Source organism: Bufo bufo, chromosome 5 (genome assembly GCF_905171765.1).
Source record: "Bufo bufo chromosome 5, aBufBuf1.1, whole genome shotgun sequence".
In the NCBI taxonomy this organism is placed as follows: Eukaryota; Metazoa; Chordata; class Amphibia; order Anura; family Bufonidae; genus Bufo; species Bufo bufo.
The window spans coordinates 521,131,029-521,147,469 of record NC_053393.1 but is presented as its reverse complement, the minus strand read 5'-3'; the positions used below and the strand labels follow the sequence as shown (position 1 = coordinate 521,147,469).

The window sequence follows — 16,441 nt, the reverse complement described above, 5'->3', positions numbered from 1 at the left end:
TTAAAAAACTGCCATTTAATGCTTATATACTTTATTGGGATATTTGCTTCCTTGGCGGAGATCTGGAGGGCAAGACACTACTGTATGGACGATTGTGTGTATAAAGGAAATACTGTCCATGTATGTTGGTCAGTTTTTGAGATCAGGGATTGAAACTATCGATGAGATAACTTTGCAGAGTTTCTTCAGTTTTGGTATTTTTAACTGGAATCTAACAGACATTTAGTTCTAGAATGAGTTTAACCTGTTATTTTATTAAAAGTTTCATGAAAAAACTATTTTTGTATCTAGGGCAGGTCTTCAGTGCCAACATCGCGGAAATAATTAAAGGCTATTCCTTCAGGAACATTATCAGAAACCTTACTGGAGAGAAGAAGACCAAAGTGGGCGACTCTGTCTATGATGATAGCTACAGAGGTAAGACCTGAACACATCCTTCAGCAGACATATTCAAGTATTCCTGCCATCCCTTAAGGGTACTTTCACACTTGCGTTAAACTTTTCCGGTATCAAGTTCTGTCCTAGGGGCTCAATACCAGAAAAAAACGGCTACGTTTTATCCTAATGCATTCTGAATGGAGAGCAATCCGTTCAGTATGCACCAGGATGTCCTCAGTTCAGTCACTGTACGGTTTTTGGACAGAGAAAATACCGCAGCATGCTGCGGTATTTTCTCCGTTCAAAATTCCGGAACACTTTCCGACATTATTTTCCATTGATATGCATTAATGCCGGATCCGGCCCTAAGTGTTCCGGAAAAACGGATCCTGTTTTGCTGTCTGCGCATGCGCAGACCTTTAAAAACGTGAAAAAGATAAATACCGGATCTGTTTTTCCGGATGACAACTGGAGAGAAGGATCCGGTATTGCAAAGCATTTGTGAGATGGATCCGTCTACAAATGGTAACCGTTTGCATACAGATTGCCGGATCTGGCAGGCAGTACCGTCGACGGAGCTGCCTGCCGGAATCCAACTACACAAGTGTGAAAGTACCCTAACTTTTCACATATTATCGCAATGTTCTTCTATTATCCCCCAATTACTACCGCTAGAAGAGAATAATCTAACCTCTGATTTTCCGATTTTAGGATCCACTATCTACAGGTATTAGCTCTGGTATCTACACAGGGCCATCTTTAATATTGATTGGACCCTGGACAAGAATTTACTTGGGCCCCCTGGATCCCACCTCCCCACACCCTAGCATGCAATCACGCCCTCCTCCACAACACACATACACACACAAAAAAATAAATTCACACCCCTCGTAGAGTAACTTTAATAATGATGAGTGGCCACTAGACGTGTTCCTAGGCAGTAATGTAAATACTGACTTTTTTTCTGAAAAGACAGTGTTTCCATTAGAAAGCTGGCAGAGACATGCTATAGACACCAGAACTACGACGTTTAGCTGTTGTGGTTCTGGTGACTATAATGTCCCTTAATATAGAGGGAAAAAAAGAACCAGCACAAAAGTATTAAATAAAATGGCTAAGTACTGTACTACTAACCCCTCCATCCACAGGGTAATACAGCGCCCCATACCTCTTACATCTAGTGACGTCTCTTTAAAGGGTTTCTATCACTTGGTATGACATAATTAGCTGTCAGACACTAGCGATCTGCTAGTGTCTGCTCTGGCCAACCATCCTACTATAATCACTTGTGGGGCAGCGGTTTTGCTAAAAAACTAACTTTTATAAATATGCTAATGAGCCTCTAGGTGCTATGTGGGCGTCATTAGCACCTAGAGGCTCCGTCTACCTTCATACACAGCCGCCGCCCAGCGCGTCCCTCCAGCCCGCCAATGTCCTCCTCCGTGTGACGCAGCGGACGAGTTCTCGCGCATGCGCGGCTGTATTCGGCGCATTTGAGATCTCAGCTCGGAGCGGTCAGACATTCAATGCGCATGCGCCGAATACAGCCGCGCATGCGCATTGAATGTCTGACCGCTCCGAGCTGAGATCTCAAATGCGCCGAATACAGCCGCGAACGGCGCATGCGCGAGAACTCGTCCGCTGCGTCACACGGAGGAGGACATGGGCGGGCTGGAGGGACGCGCTGGGCGGCGACTGTGTATGAAGGTAGACGGAGCCTCTAGGTGCTAATGACGCCCACATAGCACCTAGAGGCTCATTAGCATATTTATAAAAGTTAGTTTTTTAGCAAAACCGCTGCCCCACAAGTGATTATAGTAGGATGGTTGGCCAGAGCAGACACTAGCAGATCGCTAGTGTCTGACAGCTAATTATGTCATACCAAGTGATAGAAACCCTTTAATGTAGATGTTCTCTTTCCTCATCTTCTCCTTTCAGACCTTCAGACCAGACCACCATTTTTCAGCCATTACTCGTCTCTGCAGTTTGACAAACAAAATCTTAGTTTACTACTTTTCCATCATCCTCCCATCTTCTGGACACATCATCCTACCACCCCCATTACTGTGCCGCTGTGCTCCCCAATACTATACTGCAGAAACAGATCAACCCCCTGATAATTCTAGTACCACAAAGATAGTGCCCTTCAATAATTATAGGCACACAGCGCCCTAAAATAACTGTGCCCAGCAAATAGTGCCCCTGACACTAATAGTGTAAACATAACGTCCCCCAAAAATAACAGTTGTAAGCTGATACTGTGCCAAGGTGCCCCCACAGTAATGGTGCTCCCAAAAGTCCCACCAATAGGAATAATTATCTGCTAGAGCACACATGGTAGTAATAGTGCTCCTACAGTGCCCCCAACATGTCCCCACTGTGCCCCAGAAGTAATAATGCTCCCATAGTGCCCATACTAGTAATCACATTCCCCATAGACCCCCAGTAGTAATAAAGCCCATCATAATGCCCCCCAGTAGTAATAATTCTCCTTATAATCTGCCAGTGCAAAAAATGCCCCCTTTTAATGTCCCCAGTTGAGCTAATGTCCCCATAGTACCCCCATAATGTGCCAGTATAAAATACCCCTATATAGTGCCCCCAGTAAATGCCCTCATAGTGCTCCTCTCCTCCTTCTTCCTAGTGCCCCCCATAATGTACCAGTATAAAATGGCCCATATATAGTGCCATAGTAGATGCCCTCAGTGTCCCCCATAATTTGCATGTATAAAATACCCCTTCTTAGTGCCCCCCATAGATGAACCCATAGTACTCCTCTCTCCCCTCCCCTATAGTACCCACCATAATGTGTCCCAGTATAAAATGCCCCTATACAGAGCTCCCCATATAAAATACCCCTTCTTTGTGGCCTCAGTAGATGCCCCCAATAATGTGCCAGTAAGAAGTGCCCCCATAGATGCCCCCATAGTGCCACCCAAAAATGTGTTAGTAAAAAGTGCCACCAATAATGTGCCAGTAAGAAGTGCCCCCATAGATGCCCCCACAGACGCCTCTCCCCTGCCCCGCAGCACAGCCATCTGTATCGCTGTCCTGAGGACGGTGAAACAGATGACTATGGAGATGAACGCCACAATGGAAGCGTTCATCTCCCTGTGCCCTGCCGTTGCCCTCCAATTGTCACCAGGGCCGCGGCGCCTGGGGCCATCGCCTTACTTTGCCTAATTGGCAGAGCGGCCCTGCTAGCGCCCCCTGGAATTTAGCGCCCGGGGCAACGGCCCCCCTACGCTACACCACTGGCCAGCGGGGCTCAAGAGGCAGCTGCCTTGGGCCCCCCAGGAGCAACCAGCACCCGGGGCAGTTGCCCCTTTTGCCCCGCGTTAAAGACTTCCCTGTATCTACATCTACCTTGGTACTTCACCCAGACATCACAAAGAGAAGCGTAGCCAGAACCCATCTATTAGAAACTCTGGGGGGTCATTTATTAAGACTGGCGTTTTAGACGCTGGTCTTAATATCCCCTATAGCTGGCGGTGGATCTGCCGGCCTCTATATAACTTCAGCGGATCCACCGCTGCTTCTAAATGTAAGACAGCTTCCTTGCTGTCTTAGATTTAGACCATTTTCTATGCTTAAACCAGGCGTAGAAAATGGTAAATTAGGCGGACCTGCCCGCCCCTCCCTGCCCACGCCACTGCCACTTTTTTCTGTATGTAGAAATTCCGGCAACACAAATGTATTCCTCAATGCCCCTTTATTCCATCATGTAGATAATTCCCATACACTGGACGTGTTTCCGTCCATCCAGGCCTTTCAACAGATAACGTACTATGATACATCACACAATATATACTTGAAACAACCAATCAAATATCACTAGGAGTTATCTTCCTGGGTTCTGTCTGAAAACCCAACTGGATTGTTCCCAGGCTCAAGGACCTCTTCCGGTGCAACACATTAGGGATTAGGTCCTGAGCTATTTGGACTGTGGACTCCCACTTTTGTAGACCTGGCGTGAATGGGGAAAAGTCGCAGATTGCGGCGCAAAGGACCTAATATAGGCATGTCACAGGCAGTGTGTAAACTCTATCACATATTCGGTCCCCTGAGCTGCCGGGAGGAGCAGAGATGAGGACTTGGCAATAACCTTACATCATCTATGAGAAGTAGCCCAATGGTGTCTTGCTCACAATGGCTGTTCTCAAGTGTTTAAATGAGGCGATTTGTGGGACCATTGAGCAATTGCTTTTGCACATGGTGATTTCTTGATCTGATTTTCAGCATAACTGAATGTTTGATTTTGCCATTTTGGGTGTCTCAAGTGGTTGTATGAGTACGGGTATTTATAGGTTGAGAGCCAAACATAACATCCTGTAAGACAAACATTAAGGGGTTTTCCGGGATGACCTCAGGATAGGTTATTATTTATATTATCGAAAGTATAAAAAGTAGGATAAAGATAAAACATTTGTGTAATACGTTTCAAAGGGTGTCTGAGGAAGAACGGGAGCCTCTTCAAAACACGTCACACAAGTTACATAGTTAATACAGTTGAAAAAAGGCATTAGGGTACTTTCGCACTAGCGTTTTTCTTTTCCGGCACTGAGTTCCGTCCTAGGGGCTCAATGCCGGAAAAGAACTGATCAGGATTATCCCCATGCATTCTGAATGGAGAGTAATCCGTTCAGGATGCATCAGGATGTCTTCAGTTCAGTCTTTTTGACTGAACAGGCAAAAGATAAAACCGCAGCATGCTACGGTTTTATCTCCGGCCCAAAAAACTGAAGACTTGCCTGAATGCTGGCATTTTTTTTCAATAGGAATGCATTAGTGCTGGATCCGGCATTCAAAATACCGGAATGCCGGATCCGTCCTTCCGGTCTGCGCAGACCGAAAAAAAGGTGAAAAAAATAAATGCCGGATCCGTTTTGCCGGATGACACCGGAAAGACATTTCAATGCATTTTTCTGACTGATCAGGATCCTTGTTTGAGCAGTCTTCTATCCTTGACTTGGCCCATGAGCTGGTATACTACACGCTTTTATCTCGACCTTCTATCTGTCTACATGGTTTCCCACTATGGAGAACCCTGTGGACTTCTTTCAATCAATATCAGATTGGCAGGGGTCTGACTCCCTCAGATGTTTGAGAAGGCCACAGCCCACTTGCAGCTTACCAAGCACAGCGCCGTACATTGTATAGCGGCTGTACTTTGCATTGCAGCTCAACCCCATTCACTGGAATGGGACAGAGCTGCCTCTAGGCCACGTGACCGATGAGCGTGACAACACATGGCTCCTGGGAGTTGGAGCCCCACTGATCTGATATTGATGAGCCATCAAAATGAAAATCCCCAAAAAACCTTTTAAAGGGGTTTTCCAGAAGTTGGATGCTGATGACCTGTCTTCAGGATAGGTCATCAGTATCAGATCGGCGAGGGTTCCAAGTCCTGGCATCCATGCCGATCAGCTGTTTGAGGAGACTGCAATGCTCCTGTGGGTGCAGCAGCTTCCTTGCAGCGTACCAAGCACAGCGCCATCCATTGGATAGTGGCTATGCTTGGTATTGCAGTTCAGCTCCATTAACTTGAATTAGACTGAGCTGCACCTAGGCCATGTGAAGGATGAACGTGACGTCACTGGCCTAGGAGGAGGCTGCCGTACTCATTGGAGCTCGGCAGTCTCTTCAGACAGCTGATCGACGGGGGTGCTGGGAGTTAAACCTCCACCAGTCAGATAACTGGTGACCTATACTGAGGACAGGCAATCAATATCAAAATCCCGGAAAACCCCTTTAATCAAATGCATTATCAAAGTGCATCCCTGTATTGGTTCTTAAAAAACTTTCGGAAGGGGCATGATTAAACAAACCCCATTTAATATTTATAGGGGTTGTATCCATGAAGACTATGAGGTTCAGTTGATTGACATGAGTCCATCTTCTCTCACTTGGACTATCAGTTGCCTTTACCAGGGAAAACCACTGATTTTCTGAAAAATGTAGTACTACACGCTGGTCATTCGAATGAATGGGTGACCATGCAATAAACGTAGGGGATGAGGCCGCCTGACCATAACATATGGTCAGGGGTTCTCATCACAACTGTGCATTTGGCCCTCTCTATGGGAACTTCATTTTAAAAAATGTATTATAAACAGGATATCCCTCATGTAGATATTCCTTCCATAAAGTGTTTTGCCCTCATCTTTACAATGTGGTTTATTTATATACGCGGAGATAGTTTCATTTCCCAGATAATCTCTCGCAGGGACGCAACTGAATGTTTATTAACATTGAAAATATACAAACCATACTTACATTTATCGAGAGGAAATTAAGTCCTTTACCTCCTGGGGAGGAGACGGATCCTTTGTGTTTGTGCTTTTCAGTAACGCACTGTCTTGTAGGCATCATCTCTAATTAACTCCTTATAAATAAATAAAAGAAGTAACTCGTTAATATAAACTTTCTTCTTAATTTGCTCTGTTTTCTAGTTCTCTACACAAAGCAATGTATACAATAGATGGTTTCTTTCTGGTTGACTACATCCAGGCTCATTTATATATGATTTACATCTCAGGAGCCTCTAGACACAGATAATTTTTACATATGTTAAGGGTTACATTGAGTTGCACTAAGTTTTAGTCTGAAATCTTTATTCCTTCATTCATTTTCAGATTGCTTGAAATGCAGTTTGCAACCTGCTCCTAGTGCAATTTTTTCTAATGTAGACCTGTCCCTCCCAGTAATTCCGGATGTGAGGTCTGTGTGTCCAGGATGCTGCTCTCTTCACTAGCTCTCATGAATCAGCACAGCTTCATTCATGGACTGACTCTCCTTCTATGGAGCTGTCTTCTCCTACTAGTACTGGTAGTTACTGATGCTGAGGAGTATCTAACGTTTCTCCTGCAGAGTTTGCAATGCTTTTGCTCTACACTTGTATACATCCTATGTGATTCTTATGATTCTCCCTTCTCTTCCTGCAACCTGCCTTGTGTGTGCTATCTCCTCTGTGCGCAGCCTGTGTGAGCTGCCCTCCTTGGATTCTAAACCCCCACTCCATACTCTGATCTGCCTTATACAACCTCCTCTCCCTCCCTGCTGCTATTTATAAAGGTGGCTATTCACTTTAGGCCTCATTCACACAACCACATTTTTTTAAGGATTGCATGTGGACCCCTTAATTTCTATAGAGCCACAAAAATTGTGGACAGCATACTGTTGTCATCTGTGTGCTGTCCGCATCTGTGTGTCCATCCCATAAATTATAAAACATGTCCTACACTTGTCATTTTGGAAGAAACGAATCAGCATTTCTACTACTGGGCCCACGAAAAATGCAGGATGCACATGGCCTGTATCCGTATTTTGTGGATCCACGGTTTGTGGACCACAAAATACATACATTGTGTGCATGTAGCCATAGATAGATGTTGGCTGAATGCTTGTTGCACCAACAGTTCTTCCTTCCGGCCATCCCACCTTCATACACATGCACATTTGGCTGAGCAGGGAGAGTTAGGGCACCCCCACACAGAAGGTGGTCAACCAATATCGGTGGGTTTGGAGAACATTCATCTAATATATGTGGCCACCTTTAAGGGGTTCTCCAGAACTGAGGTATTGGTGACCTATCCTTAGGATAGATAATGAACATCATATCATCCAGAGCTGGTTATTGTGATTGGGAGCATTGCTGCAGTAACCAGCTCTGACCACTACACAGTGAATGGAGTCATGTAGTTAGTATTCCTGTCTCTGTTGCCGAAGCTACTGCAAAAAAAGCTCACAGGTGGCTTTCCGACTACCGGCACCTCCTCCAATCTGACATTGATGGACTATGGTAAGGACATAAATTCTTCAGTGCCGGAGAATCCCGTTAGCATTGATAGAAGGGAAAGTGAGAGAGAACAGATTGCTGCTGTGTAAGAGCTATATTAAAATCAGCGGGGCAGCCAACTAGGTGAAGGAGTTGCACACACTCTGCGGCAGCAAAATTGTAGGAAATGAACAATAAAAAATATTCAGTACAATGTTGGTGAAAAGGTGTTACTTTACCCGGTGCCGAGAGTGGAGTGATGTATTTTCTAGAAAAAATAGATGGAGAGATCCGCTCACCTCTGTTCTCTCAGGGTAGGTGCTCCAAACCAAAAATTGAGACACCCCTCAAAGTTGGATATAGTTTGTAAAAAAAGTATGGATGGGCACTCATATATGGAAATATAGGACGCTATTTATTGGCAGAACATATAATACAATAAAATTACAATAATATAAAACAATACCTCAAAACACAATAAGCTTATTCTCACTATTTTAAAATATGTATTTTTAAAAAAAAACATTTGGGCAGGGACTGGTGGCTCCAAATTTTCTCTCTGATATTCCCCAATATGGGCCCAATGGGGTCCTGGGTATTGGATATGAACTATTAGTGTTGGAGAGAAAATGGCGCAAACAGCCTCCGCTTACTTAGGTGGTATCCCTCCTAAAAACTTCATAAAATAATATCATAGACCAATATCAAATATAGGATTGGTCTATGATATTATTTTATGAAGTTTTTAGGAGGGATACCACCTAAGTAAGCGGAGGCTGTTTGCGCCATTTTCTCTCCAACACTAATAGTTCATATCCAATACCCAGGACCCCATTGGGCCCATATTGGGGAATATCAGAGAGAAAATTTGGAGCCACCAGTCCCTGCCCAAATGTTTTTTTTTAAAAATACATATTTTTAAATAGTGAGAATAAGCTTATGATGTATTTTCTAGTTCATATTTTCATGATTTGGATGACTTTCTTTTACGCTTTTTCATTTTTAGGATAAGATTAAAACTCATTCCAGCAATCACTCCCGTAACTCATTCCTTTCATTTTCAGTATGATTTCTAAATGGGGTAGGCAGTCATCTTGTCTCCCGGTAGACCACAGTGTCTCTGCTCTACTGTTGATGTAAACCTGCCATTAGATGAACTAAGGTAGAAATTAGGCACCATATAATATAATTAGGCCTCTTCCTTATGGTAAACAGGGCAGGAATTCCTTATGTTTCATGTCTGGTGCATGAACAGTGAATTTCGGATGATGGGCCTGGTGATTTGGTATGTGTTTACATAGTCTTGGATGTATAATCAGGATTTGCGGGTTCTCATGGACCGCTCACCGATTCCGGTAGAGAAGTAAATATCTCCGGGGGTAATTGTCTCCCTGTATATACAGTAAATAAAAGATACACTACCTACTGTTTAATCTACTAATTTCCTTCTTCTCGTTTGATTGTTGGAGCATAATGTGAGGCCTGTTGTGATGTGGCCATCTATAATGTACTGTAATAGAGCTAATTGCAACCATTCACATTTTCATAATGAGAAGATTATGCCAGTACCGTAATCTTCCTGTACAGTGTCAGGTTGTGTTATAATCTGTAAAATGACTAGAATCTTTATGTCAGCCATTTATGGTCCATGCCTCTTCTTCCTTCTTCTTCTTCCATTTTCAGAAGCTGTCATTTACCAGTCCCCTTGTCGTGGGGGCCGGTCCCTACATCCTCTAACACTGTCAGCACTGACTGGATAATGTCAGAGTATGTAGGGACCCCCCCCCCGACTGGGAGGAACAACACAACGTAGAGGTCTAAGAAACAATGCTCCAGAATTGTCATTACATGGGTAATGCAAGTAGTTACTATAAAAGAGATGTCAGGAGAGGGGGCAGGTGCCCTTTAAAGATTACCTAAGAAGAGGCAATCACCATCAGATCATTGGGGGTCTGACACTCACCGATGAGCTGAAATAAAGCAGTGGGTGGAAGCAGAAAGCAGAAGGCTCCATCCACTGTTTAGAGGCTGTGCTGGCATATGGCAGCTCAGCTCCCCTTCAAGCATGGTCACAATCAGGGGTGCACCACCAATGAGGTGAGGTCAGGCAGCACCAGGTAGGAGCTAGAGGGGGGGGGGGGGGGCAGCGGAAGAAGGATTATCAGTTTCTGCAATATACAGGGTGGGCCATTTATATGGATACACCTTAATAAAATGGGAATGGTTGGTGATATTAACTTCCTGTTTGTGGCACATTAGTATATGTGAGGGGGGGAAACTTTTCAAGATGGGTGGTGACCATGGTGGCCATTTTGAAGTCGGCCATTTTGAATCCAACTTTTGTTTTTTCAATAGGAAGAGGGTCATGTGACACATCAAACTTATTGGGAATTTCACAAGAAAAACAATGGTGTGCTTGGTTTTAACGTAACTTTATTCTTTCATGAGTTATTTACAAGTTTCTGACCACTTATAAAATGTGTTTAATGTGCTGCCCATTGTGTTGGATTGTCAATGCAACCCTCTTCTCCCACTCTTCACACACTGATAGCAACACCGCAGGAGAAATGCTAGCACAGGCTTCCAGTATCCGTAGTTTCAGGTGCTGCACATCTCGTATCATCTGAAGGCAATCGTCTATGCTGTGAAGATATGAGATGTGCAGCACCTGAAACTACGGACACTGGAAGCCTGTGCTAGCATTTCTCCTGCGGTGTTGCTATCAGTGTGTGAAGAGTGGGAGAAGAGGGTTGCATTGACAATCCAACACAATGGTCACCACCCATCTTGAAAAGTTTCCCCCCTCACATATACTAATGTGCCACAAACAGGAAGTTAATATCACCAACCATTCCCATTTTATTAAGGTGTATCCATATAAATGGCCCACCCTGTAGTATTGGGATAGCACAAGGGGCACAGTATGTGGCGCTGTATTACCCTGTATGTTTTGTAGCGCTGTATGTAGTGTTTTCCAAGTATGTCTTTAACAGAAGGAAAGGGGTTAGGTTAAGAAATTGGCGGGGTGGGGCGCCATTTCAGTTTTTGCCTCAGGCAGCAGAAAGGCTAGGTGCACCAATGGCCGCAATAGTGGAAAATCCCTTTAAGGGGCTTCGATTGGAGAAACACCAGTGTCTGTAACCCCCGCTGGCTCTAAGGGCAAGTTGCAGAGATAAATATTAAATATTAAAACCTTTCGAGCACTTTACGACCTTTAATTATTTTACGCTATTATTGTATACTAGATCATGCAGTGTTTTACGTTAGGATAAAACCTCGCCTGGCGCCATCTATGTTTTATGTGCTCTCTTATAATGAATATATCATGAATCCCGTCCTCTGCTGTGATGTGCGCTGGATTACGGAATTGATCGCACATTTCATCTCTTCTTAATTGTCCTCCTTAACAGGGTACTCGGTGGCCGTAGGAGAATTTACAGGCGATTCAGAGCAAGGTAATGTACTGACCACAGACCCGGGTGCATTGAGGTTCTCGGAAGAGCAGTCAGCTTCTTAAAGCCGTAATGTGTCTCTGGTTAACTGGGAGACTATTAAATATTAAAGGACGGGGTGCCATTACCAGTGGAGGCAGAAGGTAAGGGGTGGGATGCACATCTTTCTGACCTGATGATGACTCAGGGAAAGTGGGACCAGTTTGAAACTCAGTGGCTGCAAATGAGAAAGTCAAGTTGTAAAAAAAAAACTACACTTTATATCATATAAAACTATAAAATATAATACAAATATTAAAATATCCGTATCATTCTCATGTGCAAGGTTCGTTCCTGAGATCGATAATGTGCAGCACGATTGATCCTCCCTTGGTGGGTTGTCTAATTTGGATAACCCGTTTATACCCATTAATATAGGGGGTCTGCTGTTCAGGACCCTCATCTGTTAGCGGAGACAGAGTTACAGATGCATCTTTCTCCATCTCTCTCTCTGGAGGACCAAGTATTTCACGAACAGCCCATTGATTTCAGTGAGCGAGTGTAATGCTTCATTTCCCCTACGGGGGTGCTGTAGGGGAATCAAACACTTCCTTACTATTTTACCAACAATTTTCAGCTGGGGTTTGCTGAGGATCTCATCAGGGAAAAAGCCTGTGGTCTCCATTTTGTCAGGGGAACCTTTTTAACAAAAATTGTTTGAACTCCTCCTGCCCACTTCCTATGTTTGCCATCTGGGAGGGGCAGCACGGTGGCTCAGTGGTTAGCACTGGTCCTGGGTTCAAATCCGAGCATGGACAACATCTGCATGGAGTTTGTATGTTCTCCCCGTGTTTGTGTGGGTTTCTTTCGTGTACTCTGGTTTCTTCCCACACTCCAAAGACATACTGATAGGGAACTTAGATCGTGAGCCCCATTGGGGAGAGTGTGATGCTAATGTCTGTAAAGCGCTGCGGAATATAGTAGCGCTATATACAGTAGGTTTGTAAAATAAATAAAATAGAATCTGGGATCACAAGTGTTGGAGGCAAGAATTGCAGTGAACCGAACCTGGGGGTCACCCACCAGATATGCCATCTATGGCTCAGCAACTGGACCCAACAAATTTGGAGTTTCCATTGTTGCCAGAGAAGGCTTATATTGGGGCAGCTACGTCCCCCTGTCTCCTCTACAATAAAGCATTAACGTACCAAATTTGATGACCATAATGAACCATCACTTTATGATCTGTGTTGGTCCGAACTCTTGAGTGGGGGCTGTGCTGCAGTTACAGTACCTGCGCAGGAAAACAGTGAATGGGAAGCAGCACTGCAGCCCCTTCATTCACAAGATTGGTGGAGGTCTTAGAGGACAGACCCCCCCATGATCATAAAGTAAGGGCACAAACAGTACGGTGTTATATTATAAAAGGAGTATAGTCTTTATGGACAGTATCGTCACCATATTTCAGTCCAACGAAAAAATAATGGCAAAAGGGCACCTGATAGAAAATGTGATTGACGAGAACATGCAAAGAATGGATTTATATCCCAGTGGATTCATCTTTGTGGTCAGTTTCTCCATCCGTCGATTCATTGACTACCCATTTATAAAAATGAGGGCTTACTTTTTTGTTTGCAGGGTCCCCAAACACAGGCTTGTGTGGTTTGTGAGGCAGAACACGTAGACAGGAGGAGGCCAGGAACTACTATAACGGGAACCAGCTGTAGAAGAACCTGTCTGTATGAGAGAGCCTTACTTACTAGATGAAAGGCTCCACTACTGCCACTTCCACCCTATAACAAGCTGTTTCTGACGGGAGATCACGTTGATTGAGTGTGTTTTGGAAATGGACTTCCTTTAAACCAGCCGTCCTCGTGAGCACTACTTTGTTTTGGGCTCGTCAGATCTCAGAGTTACTCAGAACTACTTCTTGAGGGCATTACCAGAAGGAAAACGAATAGGACGTATATCAAAAACAGTTATATCAGTGCATTGTAGGTCCAGGAGATTTTCTTATGTGTCCTACTATTTCTGAATGTCATATGCTTTATGTTATGGTAGCCATGTTTTTTTCTCCGCAACATAGTGAGACAAAAGTAAGGAACCGCTTAACTATCAATTGCTTAAAGGGTCTGCCTGTATTAAAAAACAACTGTAATAGAGAATTAGACATCATATAGTACATTACAATCTCTAACAAAGCTAGAACCAGCCCTGTACCTCCCATGGATCCACCTTACACGGATCCAGAGATCTCCCCATTCATTGCTCTGCTAGATTTGTGCCAGGCTGGCAGCTCAGCGGGTATGTCCATTCTCAAGGGCTGTGTCCTGTCTGCTGCAGCTCTCTCCCTGTCACATCTCAGGGGTCATGTCTTCTGCTGAATCTCTCATAGATTTGACAGGTGACAGTAGAAGGATGCAACTGAGCATGTGCGTCTACCTCATTGATGTTGCTAAGGAGGACAGAGAAATAAGGAAAAGGACAAACAGCAGGTGGCGCTTTAGAGATACATTGTATTGAAAAGACTCAGTTGCTATACAACATTTTTTACTTACATGCAATTATATAAATATTCTGATACAAGTTCTGGTTTGAAAAATGTGGATTTTTTTTTTCTGCCACAATCCTTTTAGAGAGGGTTCCTCAATCAGGACCTTAGCAGCGAGCACAGACAGCAGTTACAAAAAGCATCTGGCTGGAGGACTCTTTGTAGACGCTCCACTTTTCCTCTGAAAGTGCTGCAGAGGATCTGAATGATTGCTGTTCTCTCACAGATTACAGCTGATCCATAAGGCCCTATTACACCTGAAGATAACCATGCAGATCATCGCTAACAAGGGTTCGCATGAACGCTTGTTAGCAATGATCTGGCAGTGTAATACTGCCGCCGATTACCCGGAATCTTTTAGCAGGTTTAAAAATCGTTGCTTGTCAGCAGCAGATCGTGCTGTGTAATCACGATCTGCTGCCGACAATCAGTGATTCAGTATGGTGACGAGAGATGGCGTTAGCGATCGCTCCTCCCCGTACTGAGGAGGAGATTGCTGCATGTAATAGCAGCAGTCTCCTCCGCTAACGATCAGGTCATTGCCGGAAAGGAACACTTCCTTCCCGACAATCGTTAGCTTCATCTGCAGGTGTAATAGGACCCTTAGAGCTCCCAACAGCAGGACACCCAGTGAGTGGTGTCTCCCAAGAGCAGGACAGCCAATGAGTGGTGTCTCCCAACAGCAGGACACCAAATGAGTAGTGTCTCCCAACAGCAGGACACCCAGTGAGTAGTGTTTTCCAACAGCAGGACACCCAGTGAGTAGTGTCTCCCAACAGCAGGACACCCAGTGAGTGGTGTCTCCCAAGAGCAGGATAGCCAATGAGTGGTGTCTCCCAACAGCAGGACACCTAGTGAGTAGTGTCTCCCAACAGCAGGACACCCAGTGAGTAGTGTTTTCCAACAGCAGGACACCCAGTGAGTGGTGTTTCCCAAGAGTAGGACAGCCAATAAGTGGTGTCTCCCAGCAGCAGGACACCTAGTGAGTGGTGCCTCTCAACAGCAGGAAATCCAGTGAGTAGTGTCTCCCAACAGCAGGACACCCAGTGAGTGGTGTTTCCCAAGAGTAGGACAGCCAATAAGTGGTGTCTCCCAGCAGCAGGACACCTAGTGAGTGGTGCCTCTCAACAGCAGGAAATCCAGTGAGTAGTGTCTCCCAACAGCAGGACACCCAGTGAGTGGTGTTTCCCAAGAGTAGGACAGCCAATGAGTGGTGTCTCCCAGCAGCAGGACACCTAGTGAGTGGTGTCTCCCAACAGCAGGACACCTAGTGGGTGGTGTCTCCCAACAGTAGGACACCTAGTGAGTGGTATCTCCCAACAGCAGGACACCCCGTGAGCAGTCTACAGCTGGAAGAGCATCTAACAGAGTGAAAACCTGCTTTAAAGTCAGATTGATCTAATTGACATATGTAAAACTATTGTGTGGCCTATCATCCTGTATTCCGCATAAAAAGTTATGTAAAACTCTTTGGTGTAGAGCTCCAGCATGTGCAGTGTGATGCAATCTCACATACGATAAGTATATTGCAATGTCATAAAAATGGAGCCTTCTTTCAGTATTATAGTATAATATTGAGGGCACATTTATATATGTGATGTCACTCAACAGGGGCAGATTGGCCATAGACCCTACAGGGCCGCTGCAGTTTTTGAGACATATTTTGTCCTGCTGATGCAGTATTTCATGATGGACTGTGGTATTTGGTGCTGTTAGGGTATTATAATGTGCCGCAATATGGTATTGCTGAGCCCGCCGCCTTCTGACTACAACATAGGGCCATTAGGATCCCAGCGTGCCCCTGTCATGCAGCCTCATAGGGACATATAAGACAAAAGATTGCACTGCAATCTAATGCACTCCCACTAGGGCTATAGTTTCGTGAGTAGAGTTTTGGCCGTATTCAGTATGTTCCTGATTTTTCACTATATTATTTCAGCCTTGCCCCCAATTTACCCTAGCCATATTCTTATTATTTCCAGTGACCATATAATGATGGTTTATATTCCTTCCTTATCTACAATCCAAAAATAATGCAGTTTCTGAGTATAATTCTTGGGCTCGTTCCTACTCCGCAGCGCCTGCATCTGATGGTTTCTGGTGACGCTGAGCAGATACTGAAGTCTATCTGTGTAGATATGTATACATGAACTATAGGAGGATTAGTCAGACGCTGGATCCCAGCAGAACGAAACCACAGACTGTACATAAAGCGGCACTATTGCCAGTGAGTGGTGTAATGTACATTGGTAATTAGATCCAGATATGTTACTGTGTGGTTAGCCATATGGAGACTCGAATACA

The 16,441-nt window shown here is 44.6% G+C and overlaps 1 protein-coding gene across 2 annotated transcripts in view; it reads left to right on the top strand.

Annotated features, from left to right (window-relative positions):
• Nucleotides 1-16,441, top strand: part of ITGA8 (integrin subunit alpha 8) — a 167,424-nt gene that overhangs the window by 45,104 nt on the left and 105,879 nt on the right. For both annotated transcript variants that reach the window (XM_040434555.1, XM_040434556.1), the window contains exons 7-8: nt 292-417; nt 11,566-11,610. In XM_040434555.1, coding sequence (XP_040290489.1) covers nt 292-417; nt 11,566-11,610 — 171 coding nt within the window. The remainder of the gene's footprint in view (nt 1-291; nt 418-11,565; nt 11,611-16,441) is intronic.